Consider the following 13,587-nt stretch of genomic DNA (forward strand, 5'->3'; position numbering starts at 1 on the left):
ATATTCAAATATATAGTACATATTATCCAGAGATGGAGTTTTTTTTTTGGGATCACTATGGAGGGTGAAAGGTTTTTTTTTTTAATCCCTATAATTAAACCAATGCGATTGAAATGGGTCACAGGGGCAACCTTCAGTTGGGACTTGCTGCATGGAATGTATGGCTGAATAAACTTACTGAACCTGTTGATGACAATCGGTGTGCAGCTTTCTTTTCCTGGCTAAGCTTTTATGGAATTAGCTTACATTTCAACCCTGCATGTGTTGTAAGTTCCTCATGTTCCTGGGCTGTAAGCAACTTTATAAATCTCTCAGTATGCTTTTATTTTACAAAGTGCTCCATGAGGACATCTTTTTTTTTTTTTTTGCATTGTCCCTGAATTAGTGATAAATATGGCATCTACATCAATTTTATTTAAAATTAGGATAACTTACCATTAAGTTGAAAAATAAAAAATTGTGCTTCTTTTTTGGTATTTTTCTTTTTTCCATTTTCAAGCACAATTGGCTTCAAAAAACTTGTCTTTGAACATAACTTGGTAATACCATAATACACAGAAACCGTTAGGCTCACAGAAGTAGGATCAACATTTTTTAACCAAGTCTGTTGAAGGAATCATACATGAAGAGAAAATGGTTATAATTTTTGGAAACTGTAAATTAAGAAACCATTTAGATGTATTTCCTACTATTACAATTTTAGGTTACTTACACGTGAAGATTTGTTGATGCTTTCCTTTGGTGATACCTTTAACACAATATCTTTTATACCAAAAGGCAAGATATGTCTGAGATCTCCTGAACCCTTTTTATCTGCATAACAGATAGAAATATTGAAAATGTAATAGCTAGGGCTTTCATTTATGTTTAGTGACCACCAACATATTAAAGATAAAGTACATATCTCAGGGATCCTCAAACTATAGCCCTCCAGCTGTTGTAGAACTACACATCCCATGAGGCATTGTAACACACTGGCATTCACAGACATGACTAGGCATGATCGGAATTGTAGTTCCTGAACTAGTTTGAAGACCCATGATATACGTAGATGGTTTGATATTGCAAACCCTTTAAATGTTACTAGCCTTTATACATTATAATAATACCACAAGATGCTGGAAATCATACAAATAGAAAAAAACATAATGACAATTCAAGAAATGAATAAATCCTTTTATATGAAATATTGAAAAGAGCACTAAGCATAATTTGGGAATGTCAGTATCAATACATCACAAAGAATGTTTGTGTCTATCATTTTTATAATTTACTGTGGTAGAAAATAAGGAAACATTTTGTTTCTGTATTTGTATCAGACATCACATACCTTGGAGCCTTGGAGACAGTTCACTGACTTGCCTGCACATTAAAAATACTAATTAGTTAGTTTTAATAATTTATTTTTTCCACATTCAATGCACAGTGCAATAAGTAATATTCCAGGTGGAATTACAAATGTAATTACTTCTAATAACTAATATTTAAAGAACAATATATGTAATGTATCACAACAACAGACAAACACAGACATACACAGTACATAAGTGTATGACAAAACAGAATACACAGGATCATGCACATAAAACACTCTATCAATAAAATAAACATACATTTCACTTACAAAATAGCAACTAGTTCATTGCATATACCCGGGCAAACCAACCCCAATCAGGAGTCAGGTCACTCACTATACAGATGCAACCAATAACACTTCTGGAAAGCTGGCAACAGGAGAGATAGCATGCGGTGCTAACTAATGCCTTTAGCACCATTATATTTGTGTTCTTCTGTTGTGACCATTTATCTTTAATTGGTCTCATATAGTGGTCAATCAGAACTACTTTACTATAATGGCCAATACAGTATTTTGACCCTGTATTGCTTTCATCCTATCCTATCCCATCTAATCCTAAAACATGGAGGATGTTGGGATGCAAAACCACTCGATCCCTAGATACACTTACTAGACCCACAAAGATTTTTGAATCCCTTATTCTTCTAACTAATAGGCCTGAAAACTCATACCAACTTTTAGTGAGAAAATCATTTTCCCAAAACTCTGGCTTCAAACCTAAGTGGAAGAAGGAACTGAACATCTCTGTTGACACAATGGACTGGGGTAAGATATTTACATTCACACAGAAGACCTCTGTGTCCTCCAAGGTACAGGATCACAATTATAAAATCATCTCTGGACGGTACCATTCTACAATAGTTCTACATAATATCAACTCTTCCCAGACACATGCTGGAGATGCTATCAAGCTCCCGGTAACATGGCCCATATTTGGAGCACATGCCCTCTGATCCTTCCCTTCTGGGATAAGATACTAACAATATATTTAAAACTGGTAGGTGAATAAATCCAGAATACTCCTCAGATTACTCTGTTATCTATGTTACCTGGGTCATAGAAACAAATTGAAAAAAGGTTTACTTAGACATTTTTTAACCTCTACACATACTATCAATGCCAAATACTGGCATAAATCAAATGCCCCATCTATGATGGACTGGGCTTGCGAGATGGACTCTATCAGACACATAGAAAGAATGATCTCCTGGGACACTGATAAACATGATTCCTTCAAAATTGCTTGGACTGTATGGGATCACTTAAGGTATTCATTCACCTTTGCCACATAGCTATGATTATATCCACTGAGAGTTGTAGACTGCTCACGTTGGCCTTCTTCTCTTTGGTCACTTGGGACCCTGGGAGGTGATACTGAAGTCCATACCTCAGAGGTCTGCATGTGGGGGGTTCTAGTTAATACAGAAAAAATCCTCCTCCCTTTTTTTTCACTTTTTTTCCGTTCTTTTGCCTCTTTCAAGCTCTTTGTCTTAAAATATGCACTTATTTCTCTGTGTGTAAGGTCTCCCAGGTCGCAGTCAAGGAGTCAACCAATTCAGAAAGCTGCTAAAAGGAAGCCACTGTGTGGTTATAGGCAGCCAAGAACATAAAGTAGCATAGAAAAAAAAAACTAAGAAAAAGTTATTTTTCTTCTCTCAGAGCAGAAAGAAGACATTCATACACCTAAGGACACTGAGGCTTGCTGGGAGTGGGAAGGATTATGTGAGGGCTGTCCCTACAGCTTTGTTTGCAAGTGTGTAAAGACCCAAAGGTAGCTGCATAACCCATAGTCCTAGACTAAGATCCTGTGTCCTGTAATTACATACACATATATATTTTTTATTACCTAATATTTAATCGATTCATTCTAGGAATATCTACAAGCAGTCCTCCTTGTTGTAAGTGGACCCAAGCTCGCTGTATGTCAGCTGTAAATAAGTGATATCCATCATTCAACAATACCTATAAAAGAATTAAACATGTTGAAAAAATTCTGTATTCCAAGACTTGCAATATGTAAACTAGTTACAAAAAGTAGGAGTGTGTTGTAAACCAGTAGTTCTCAACCCTGTCCTCAAGTACCCCCAAAAGGCCATGTTTGCAGGTTTTTCTTTATCTTGCACAGGTGTCAATGGCTTAGTATTTTGGAAAGCCATTTTATCTAGGAGAAATTCCCAACACATGGCCTGTTGGGGGTACTTGAGGACAGAGTTGAGAACCACTGTTGTAAACAAAGCATGGGTACAAAATTGGCAGCTAAGGTTCTGAAGCTGTCCCGACATGGGGAAATCCTAAGCTAATGTTGAGTGGGCCTCCATGAATTATACAATATAAGGAATGTTTGGTTTTAAAGGCCATCTAAGGTTGTATGGGTTTTCCTGTGTCATTACCCATTAAGGTTGGGCGATTGGCCTGAGCATAAGTTCGGGCCAAAATTCGGCTATTCGTCTTGTCCAGAGAACACTAGAATTTGCAGGGTGTTTGGCAGGTGTTTGTCCCGCTGAATGCCCTGCAATGTGCTGCACAGTGCATTCTGCACCCTGATTGGACACGACTTTGACCAATCAGGGCGTAGTAAAATCTGGTTGTTAAGGAGCGAGGTCGGAAAGCGGGGCCGCACCAATAATTCATCAGCTGTCAACGGGCTTCCTCGCTGACAGCTGAAGAAAACAATAAATAACTGCCGTTAAACAAAATAGTAAAAAAAACAATGTCGGGGCCCCCCCAAAATCCATACCAGACCCTTATCCGACCATGCGGCCTGGCAGATCAGGAAAGGGGGGAATGAGCGAGTGCCCCCCTCCTGAACCATATCAGGCCATATGCCCTAAACATGGGGGCATGTGATGGGGACAAGGCAACCCTGGGCTGTGGTTGTGGGGGTCTACGATCAGTGGGCATAACAGAATCTGGAAGTTCCCTTTAAGAAGGGGGCCCCAAGATCCCACCCACCCCCATGTGAATCCTACCCATTCACCAAAAAAAAACTGTGTCCCCCGATGTAGATCTATCATCAATCACGGCGCCCGCCACACTGAAAAAAATAAAAATGTTCCAACCTTTTTTTTGCGTTTTTTTTCTTTTTGGGTTCTGGTGGTGCGGTGGGCATCGTGATTGATGCTAGATCTATATCGGGGATAGCGTTTTTTTTTTTAATAAAGAAATTGTCAAAAGTTGTCTGTGTTTTTATTACTTTTTGAATTTATTTGGGTAAATGGGTACTACTTCACATGGGGTGGCAGGATCTGGGGGCCCCCTTTTTAAAGTGGGGTTTCCAGATTTCGATAAGGCCCCCTCTCGCAGACCACCACAACCACAGTCCAGGGTTGTGGGGAAGAGATCCTTATCCCCATCAACAGAGCCCCCCGCCCCAAAGCACCCCCCCATGTTGAGGGCATGTGGCCTAGTATGGTTCATGAGGGGGGGCGCACGCTTGTAGCCCCTTTCCTTATCTGCCAGGCTGCATGGTCGGATAAGGATCTGGTATGGATTTTGGGGGGACCCCACGCCATTTGTTTCTTTATTTTTTTTACATAGCCGGGTGCCAGCAATTGCAGCCGTGAGTCATTTAAATGTGATTTGACTCATTTTATTTCTTAAGAAATTTCATTTTTGCTGCAGCATGTTCTATACATGGTAAAGATGTGCCACTTTATAGGCAAACTAAGGGGACCCCCAGGCACTACATTTAAAGTTTTTTATTTTTTTCATTTTTATTGTTGCACTTTAGACATCATTAAAATCAATGCTCCTTTAAAAATGATAGTTTAAAAAAATTGCATTGATACATGTCCCCCAGGGCAGTCCCCCGACCCCTATACACCTTTTATGGCCAATTACTTGCATACAAGCCTTCAAAATGGGCACTTTTGATTTCTCATGTTCAGCTCCCATACACTTCAATGGAGTATACAGTTCAGGGCAGAATAGGGGATGTTCGGTAGACATGTGCGTTCCCGTTCGTAACAAATGTATTTTCGTATGAATTTGTTAGTATTCGTACATTCTGATCAATTCGAACATCCGAATAGCTAAAAGTACTAAAATAAGAAAATTACGGAATTACGAATAAGCAAAATAACGAACAAGCGAAAATACGAACGTACGATTGGACAATCTTACTAAAATAAGAAACACCGAAACAGCAAAAGAACGAAAATGACATCTATAATGAACGATTTGCATTCCGTATTTTAAATCCCTTGTCTGTTCGTAATTTCGTATATTCGTATTTTCATTTGTATGTTCGTATTTTCATTTGTGTGTTTTGTAAATCCGTTTCTTTGTCTGTTCGTAAATTTGTTTAGAATGGGCACTTGGCAGTGTAGTTAGTGAGTGATGTATCTTACTTAATATCTTAGCCAATCAGCTTATCTCTTTTGTGCTGAGCCACATTGGACAGTGTAAAGCCTCGCACACACGATCGGACTTCAAACAAACTTTTCCGTGGATTTTTGTCCGAAGGGAGTTGGCAGGTCGGAATTTTCGGAAAACTCGAATTTTGAAGTTTGTTGGCAAAAAGTCAGACCGTGTGTACGGGGCATAAGAGAAAGTCTATCTTAATATGGATTAGCCACGTGTTGAAAATTAAACTAAAATATGAGATTGCGAATGACCGCGCCACAATGTATTTACGCAAGTCCAAAATGACGAATCCATTAAACTAAAATTATTATCTAACAAAATTACGAATTTTGAATCAACTAAAATAAATTAGACAGAATTACGAATCATTCCGTATAAACGAAAATAAAACTGTTACGAAAATACGAACGGGTCCGAATAGGAAAACTTGCATCTTACGAAATACGAACGGGTCCGAATAGGAAAACTTGCGTCTTACGAAATTACAAATCTTTACGAATCTACGGAACGAGACGAAATGAAACAAAAAAAAACGATTTTTTTTTTGTTGTGCACATGTCTAATGTTCAGTTCATTTCTATTACTAGTTCATAGTCATGAGTTTTCTCCATCATGTAAGGGGATAATTGAAAATTAACAGACATGTACGTAGTCTAGAAATAAACTGAAGCTGGAACGCAAGGAGCAATTCCCATTCAGATCTTAAAGGGCTGAAAATGGTCTCTCTGTTCGATATCACAGCACTGGTGCGCAATGGGATGGATAACTACACCATGCTGTGTGGGCCAGATAAAGCTGTGAACCTGCTGTAAAGAAAATCAATAACCACTTTCATGTAGGAATTTTTCACGTAGGACTTATTTCACATTCAACAGTTAAGTACTATCACAGTCAACAGTTGAGTACTATGTATACTTTGTATACTTTGCAACTTTATACACAAATAGTACAGTAACTACTTTAATATATTAAATCCACAAAGTATTCATTATAAACACAATATAACAGTATTAAGCAAAACTGACTCGTTAAGAAATGTCTGAAGTGTAGTTGTTCTTTATTTAAATTATTGCACATTGCAGCTATAAACAATCTTGTGACACTACAGTGATTTACCTGTCTGATTGCAGGATAATTGTTAGCAGTCAAGATTGAGTCTCTCAGTAACATAAGTAATGCTAGGCAGAAGTCTTCCATCACTTTCCGATTCCAGTCCTGCATGAATAGCTGATCCCAAATAAGCAACACTGCTGGTAGATCCAGGAAATTTACAAAACCCTGAAATTAAGTTACGGTGTAGCCTTGTTACATAGCAACTTTAAATTATTTATGTTTATTTGGTATTACAATATTATACAATTTAGTAAAATACATAATACAAAAACAGGGATAGTAGAGGCAGAAGACTTGTGTTTTTCTATAGCCTGTAAAACCCCATGCACTAAATAAACCAATTTTTGACCATCAAACAATCATCATACCTATTTACATTTGGTGCAGTCTACAAACAAAATTATGCTGTTTCATTTGTGCTATAAGCAGTGTCATCTTAGGAGCATTATAGGCCCCCCGGGCAATAGAGTACACTGGGGCCCTGTCTACACAATTAAGCATGAGAATTTACTGACAAAAATCATGAAATTTACTGGCATTTTTTTACTGGCACTGCAAAAAAGTACCTAAAATTACAGTTTTCAATGCCAAACAATGCAAATGTCAGTATTTAAACTATAAACATATAACTAGTGCTATTAGCATGAAGATCAGGTTACTATAACCCAGCCTGCTCAGAGTTTCCTCTTACATCAGAGTCTGCAGGATTCCCCCTTACAGTGAAAGGGAACTCTTATGTAAAGGGGAACGCTGCAGATCATGATCTAAGGGGGAACTCTGATGTGGAGGGGGGGCTCTGGTGACAAGAGACCACCTTATATCAGAGTTCACTGCATTCTCTTTACATCAGAGTTCCCACTTACATCAGGGTCCTCAGACCGAGTTCCTTCTTGCATTGTAAGGAGGAATCCTGCAGACTCTGATGTAAAGGGGAACACCAGGAACTCTGATGTGTGGGGCACTCTGGTGACCAGAGACCACCTTCCGTAGAGTAAATACACTAAGGTAAGGGGGGGTCACTATTTTTGTATTCACTCCCTCCTTACATCCAGAGGCGTTGCTAGGGGGGTGCGGGGGGTGCGGGCTGCCCCGGGTGACACCCACTAGAGGGGTGACACCATCCCCCCCGCGACTGCAGCGCCGAGCGCCGCGGGTCAAGAGGAGGGGGGGTTGCGGGGTGACACCGCAGCACCATCCATCCCCTCCTCTCACAGCCACGGGCTGTTAGCGGTGGTCGGCAGTCGGCACACAGGCACAGCCCCCTCCTCTCTGTTTGTGTGTACAGAGGGGGAGGGGCCGAGGGGACCTTCTGTCCATGTGCCGTGGCGCTGCCTGCGATGATCTGAGGTACTGAATGGGGAGGGGGGGTGTTTGCACCTGGGGGGATTTTACTGAAGGGGTGGGGGGATGTACTAAGGGGGTGTTTGCACTGAGGGGGTTTTCACTAAGGGGGGTTTGCACTGAGGGGGGGTTGTACTAAGGGGGGGGGTGTTTTCACTGGGGGGTTGCACTGAGGGGGGTTTGCACTGAGGGGGGGGTTGAACTGAGGGGGGGTGTCTGCACTGAGGGGGTGTCTGCACTGAAGGGGGGTCTGTGTAACATGCAGGGGTCCAGAGGTGCAGGTGGCTGTGTAATGTAAAAGGGGTGCAGTGATGCAGGGTGCTGTGTAATGTAAAGGGGTACAGAGGGCTGTGTAGTGTAAAAGGGTCCAGAGGTGCAGGGGCCTATGTGATGTAAAGGGGTGCAGAGGTGCAGGCGGCTGTGTAATGTAAAAGGGGTGCAGTGATGCCGGGTGCTGTGCAATGTAAAAGGGTGCAGAGATGCAGGGTGCTATGAGATGTAAAGGGGTCCAGTGATGCAGGGTGCTGTGTAATGTAAAGGGGTCCAGTGATGCAGGGTACTGTGTAATGTAAAGGGGTCCAGAGGTGCAGGGTGCTGTGTAATGTAAAGGGGTCCAGAGGTGCAGGGGGCTATGTGATGTAAAGGGGTCCAGTGGTGCAGGGGCTGTGTAATGTAAAGAGGTGCAGGGTGCTGTGTAATGTAAAGGGGCCCAGAGGTGCAGGGTGCTGTGTAATGTAAAAGGGTCCAGAGGTGAAGGGGGCTGTGAGATGTAAAGGGGTCCAGTGATGCAGGGTGCTGTGTAATTTTAAAGGGGTCCAGTGATGCAGGGTACTGTGTAATTTTAAAGGGGTCCAGTGATGCAGGGGGCTGTGTAATGTAAAGAGGTGCAGGGGGCTGTGTAATGTAAAGGGGTCCAGTGATGCAGGGGGCTGTTTAATGTAAAGGGGTCCAGTGATGCAGGGTGCTGTGCAATGTAAAGTGGTCCAGAGGTGCAGTTGTGGAGAGGGGTACACAGTAGTAACAAAAAGATATTGAAGGATGCAGAGGGCACAGTGGGGTGTTTTTACATTTTAACGTGGGGGGGGGTGCCAGATATTGGATCCGCCCCGGGTGCCAAATGCTCTAGGTACGCCCCTGGCCTATAGGCTCCTGAGATGTGAATTCCGGTCCTGGAGAAAGAGAGGTGGGGGGAAGGGACAAAGAAAAATGGAGAGAAAGAAGAAGGGATAGAACGAACAAGAAAGATGGATAGGGAGAGAGAGAAAAGGGGAAGAAAGGAGAACAGAGAGCAAACAGTAGGGTAAAAAATATTTGAAAAATGTTATTGGGGGGGGGGTGACACCATATTTTACCGCACCAGGTGACACCAACCCTAGTGACGCCACTGCTTACATCACTGACCTCCTCTCAGGTGCAACATGCAAGGCTCAGTCAGATGGCTCCAGCTTGGCTGCTCTGGTTTTATCCTACAGTCTCCTCATGTCTGACTTCTCCCGTGACCCCCATCTCGGCATCGCTCCCACTCTTGACTCCTCTCCAGACTCTTCCTCAGAGACTGTAGACATGATACAGTTCTACAGTTCTGACCTGCCGCTCTCCACCATTTTTTACTGGGGTCGCTGGGCAGCTGATGGGGCTCCCCAGGCAAGTGGGGCCCCTGGGCAACTGCCCAGCGTGGCCAATGGAAAAGACAGCCCTGGCTATAAGTTTGCTTTTCACGATAGTTGTCTAGTTTGTCTATATGTATTACATTAATCTGTTGGATAACCCATGAGGAATCAGGAAGTTGATAATATATTAACAGTAAAGCCCCGTAGACACAGTCGGAATTTCTGATGGAAAAAGTCAGACTGACTTTTTCCATTGGAAATTCTGACTGTGTGTATGCCCTATCAGAGTAATTCCATCGGAAATTCCGATGAATTCCATCGAAGTTTACATAGAGAACATGTTCTCTTTTCCTCCGATGGAATTCTGTCGAAATTACGATGTGAATTTGGTCAGACAAAGGTCCAATCGTGTGTACAGGGCATAACAGATTTCTCCATAGCCAACCTAGGCCATGGCCAAGGGTGACAATGCTTCCAGGGGCAGCATTGACCCACACCATACATTTTGCTGCTGGCTGGATCTCCAAACCTAAATCCATATCTAGAATGAGCTCCCTAGATCAGTAAGTATAACCTGTTAAGGGGTCAGGGTTGTTGAGATCATGAAAGACCTGTGTTACCCTTGGGCACACTGAGGAGAGTAATTATGTTACTCATGAAACTCAACATGGCAAAAGGTATAAGTTGCTACTTTGCACTGAACCCATCACATGGTCTTTTGGACATGGATAAATTAAACATCAGTCTCTTGAGTGTTGAATTACACATTTTAAATGGTTAGTGATTTACAAGTAAATCAGTATTATTAATATTAATAGTTTATATATACTAATTTCTCATTACGTGTAAAAACAAATACTGTACATATACACAATATATATCTTTACATGAACATGGCATCCCAGTCTTAGTCCGTAGGGTTCAATATTGAGTTGGCCTACTCTTTGTAGCTTCAACTCTTCTGGAAAGGCTGTCCACAAGGTTTAGGAGTGTGTCTATGAGAATGCATGACCATTTATTCAGAAGCACATTTGTGAGGTCAGGCACTGATGTTGGAGAGAAGGCCTGGCTCGCAGTCTACGCTCTAATTCATTCTGAAGGTGTTCTATCGGGTTAAGGTTACTGGTTCTGGTAAGCCTAGTGACACACCAGTACTCCATCACTTTGGAGGAATTTCCTCTCACTTCCTGATTTGGCTATGAGACAGGAAGTAAAGAAAAATCTCCTCAATGGGACACAGATGGCATAAAAAAAATGATGTGGGCTTTACCTCTCCCTTACTCTATCCAAAATGATATAAAATGCCTGTAGTTAAACTTTACTATGCAAGGGGAGAGTAAAAGTTAGATCATTTACAGTACATGTTTAAAATGTATATGTCAGCTGTCTATTAAAAGTTTAGAAAAAGTGAAAAGTAAGATACAGAAGCAGAACATTGTAACACTGACACTTTAACTTGACCTTTGTTGTGCTTACCTCACCCATCCATTTTCTGAGTATGAGGACTGGATTTGCCAAAAGCTCTCCTTGATTGTCTTTGTTGTCCAGTTTGTGTCCAGCTGCATAACGTTTCATAGCTTCTTCCCTTTCATGAGCTATTAAGTCTGCCAAAAAATCCTGTAATAAGAAATTTAACAATCTAATTATTGGATATCAAAAACAGCTGTCTGTGTCAGAATGAAACAATTTACTGTCACTGTTACTGATATATACAAAATCAAAAATATCTGTTTGAAAATTAAATTGTTACTATTATTCAATTGTATGTTTAATATGTTATTTATTATATTATTCAATTTATTTATAAAAAAGTGGTCAGTTTGATATTCCATATTTTATTTTAAGAAGCTGTTCTATAGTACAAATACTGTATGTATATAGAGAGAATGAACAATTTTAAATAAATAACCTATATACAGAAATTGAAACCAGTACACAGCTAAAATGTTATACAATACAAAAAAACATCACTATTTTAGGGGATCACTATATGCAATATATCAGTAATTAGTGACAAGAGACATCCAAAGTGAGAACACAAAAGGTATTTTTTTCCTGTGCTTTGAAAGTTGTCATTACAGACATACCAGTATGCAAGCATTGGTCTGTTTACAACCAGCTTGACTTTCTCTGCACTGTAAATGCAGAGAAAGAGTAAAACAACAAATGCTTCCATCCTGTATACAGTAACCTGTTTGACTGAATGTCTTTGTGGTTCATTTTCTTGCTACAATGTACTCATGCCATCAGAGCCGGTTCACACTGGGGCGACTTGGGATCTGACTTGAAGTCGCCTCAAGTCGTCCCAAGTCGCGCTATCGAGAAAAACAATGCAAGTGAATGGGAGCGGTGTTAATACACACGACTCGAGTCGCTCCGACTTCAGAAGAGGTTCCTGTACTACTTCAATCCGACTTGTAGGCGATTTGTACCCATTGATTTCAATGGAAGTCGTCTCCAAGTCTGATCCAAGTCTGATCACTGTCTTAACTGAAGCGACTTTTCAGGAAGATAACATACATTTCTCAGGCAAACCTCTCCCTCCCCCTCCCTCCCCTAGAGCCGATTGTTGTTTGATTGGCCACTGGAAAGTCTCCTGTCCTGGAGACGACTTCGAGTCGTGTTGTAAATCGCCCCAGATCGCCCTGTGGTTCATGCTCAAGTCGTGTCGGAGTCACCTCTGAAAGTCGCGCTGGAAGTCATGTCGCCCTAGTGTGAACCAAATGTGAAAGGCAACCTCACATTATAAATGCAGGTACCACACATTACCTACACATTCCTTTTTTCTTAGATTTTCAGCCCCTCAGGCTGTTAAAAAAATGAACATGTCCAGGATCAGGCGTTTGCAAGATATGCAGGAGATTCATTAGAAAAAAAGGTATTCACAAAACTCTAGCCATCTGAGCATACTACTACTACTTATTTCAGTAGATAAAGCTTCCCCATATAAAATAGATTTAAACAAACATGTGTATGAGGTTTTTGGCAAATAGATCTAGACCAGGGTTCTCCAAACTTTCAAAAAAAAAGGGCTAGTTTACTGTCCTTAATATTTTAGAGGTGTCGGTCTGTGGCCATTTCATCTAAAGAAATTGCTTACGTTTGCTTTGGAACATATGAGCTTTATTTGACCCTAAAGCCCCCGTACACACGATCAGACCTTTGTCCGACCAAAATCACATCGGAATTCCGACGAGATTCCATCGGAGTAAAAGAGAACTTGTTCTCTATCTAAACTCCGATGGAATTCATCAGAATTTCCGATGGGGCATACACACGGTCGGAATTTCCAATGGAAAAAGTTTGTCTGACTTTTCCATCTGAAATTCCGATCGTGTGTACAGGGCTTTACTCATACTGGGCCAAATAGTCAGAAGAGAGTCTAAAATTACTACAAGAGTCTTGCATGTTGGCAATTATAGAAGTACTGGTTCTATCTGTGTATAATTGAATGATGGTCAGCAGAGCTTCACCTCATTTACTAAGCTAAAGAAACATTCCCTTGCAAAGTGGAAATTCCCTTGCAAAGTGAACATTCTGACTGATTTTATTAGACAGATGTTTTCACCATAGAAGGACATAATAGTGAGTTGCCACATCCCTAATAAACATGAAAAATAGAAGCAGCCCCTATAAGGGACTTTAAACAACACTGTGGATATATACAATTGTTTTATTTATTTAGAAAATTAAAGATAAATACCATCAATCACATAGTGATGATTGCTAAAATACATAAACAATTGACAAACCACAAAAAAAAATAATCTTGCAATAGATTATTGATATATATGTCTGATG

General features: G+C 40.8%; 1 protein-coding gene across 1 annotated transcript in view; it reads right to left on the bottom strand.

Moving 5' to 3' along the window:
- Nucleotides 1-2,632: 2,632 nt before the first annotated feature.
- Nucleotides 2,633-13,587, bottom strand: part of LOC120928273 — a 52,023-nt gene continuing 41,068 nt past the window's right edge. The window contains exons 5-8 of the mRNA XM_040339373.1: nt 11,263-11,403; nt 6,839-7,000; nt 3,204-3,319; nt 2,633-2,753 (exon numbers count right to left, since the gene is read on the bottom strand). Coding sequence (XP_040195307.1) covers nt 2,633-2,753; nt 3,204-3,319; nt 6,839-7,000; nt 11,263-11,403 — 540 coding nt within the window. The remainder of the gene's footprint in view (nt 2,754-3,203; nt 3,320-6,838; nt 7,001-11,262; nt 11,404-13,587) is intronic.

Source organism: Rana temporaria, chromosome 2 (assembly GCF_905171775.1).
Source record: "Rana temporaria chromosome 2, aRanTem1.1, whole genome shotgun sequence".
Taxonomy (NCBI): Eukaryota; Metazoa; Chordata; class Amphibia; order Anura; family Ranidae; genus Rana; species Rana temporaria.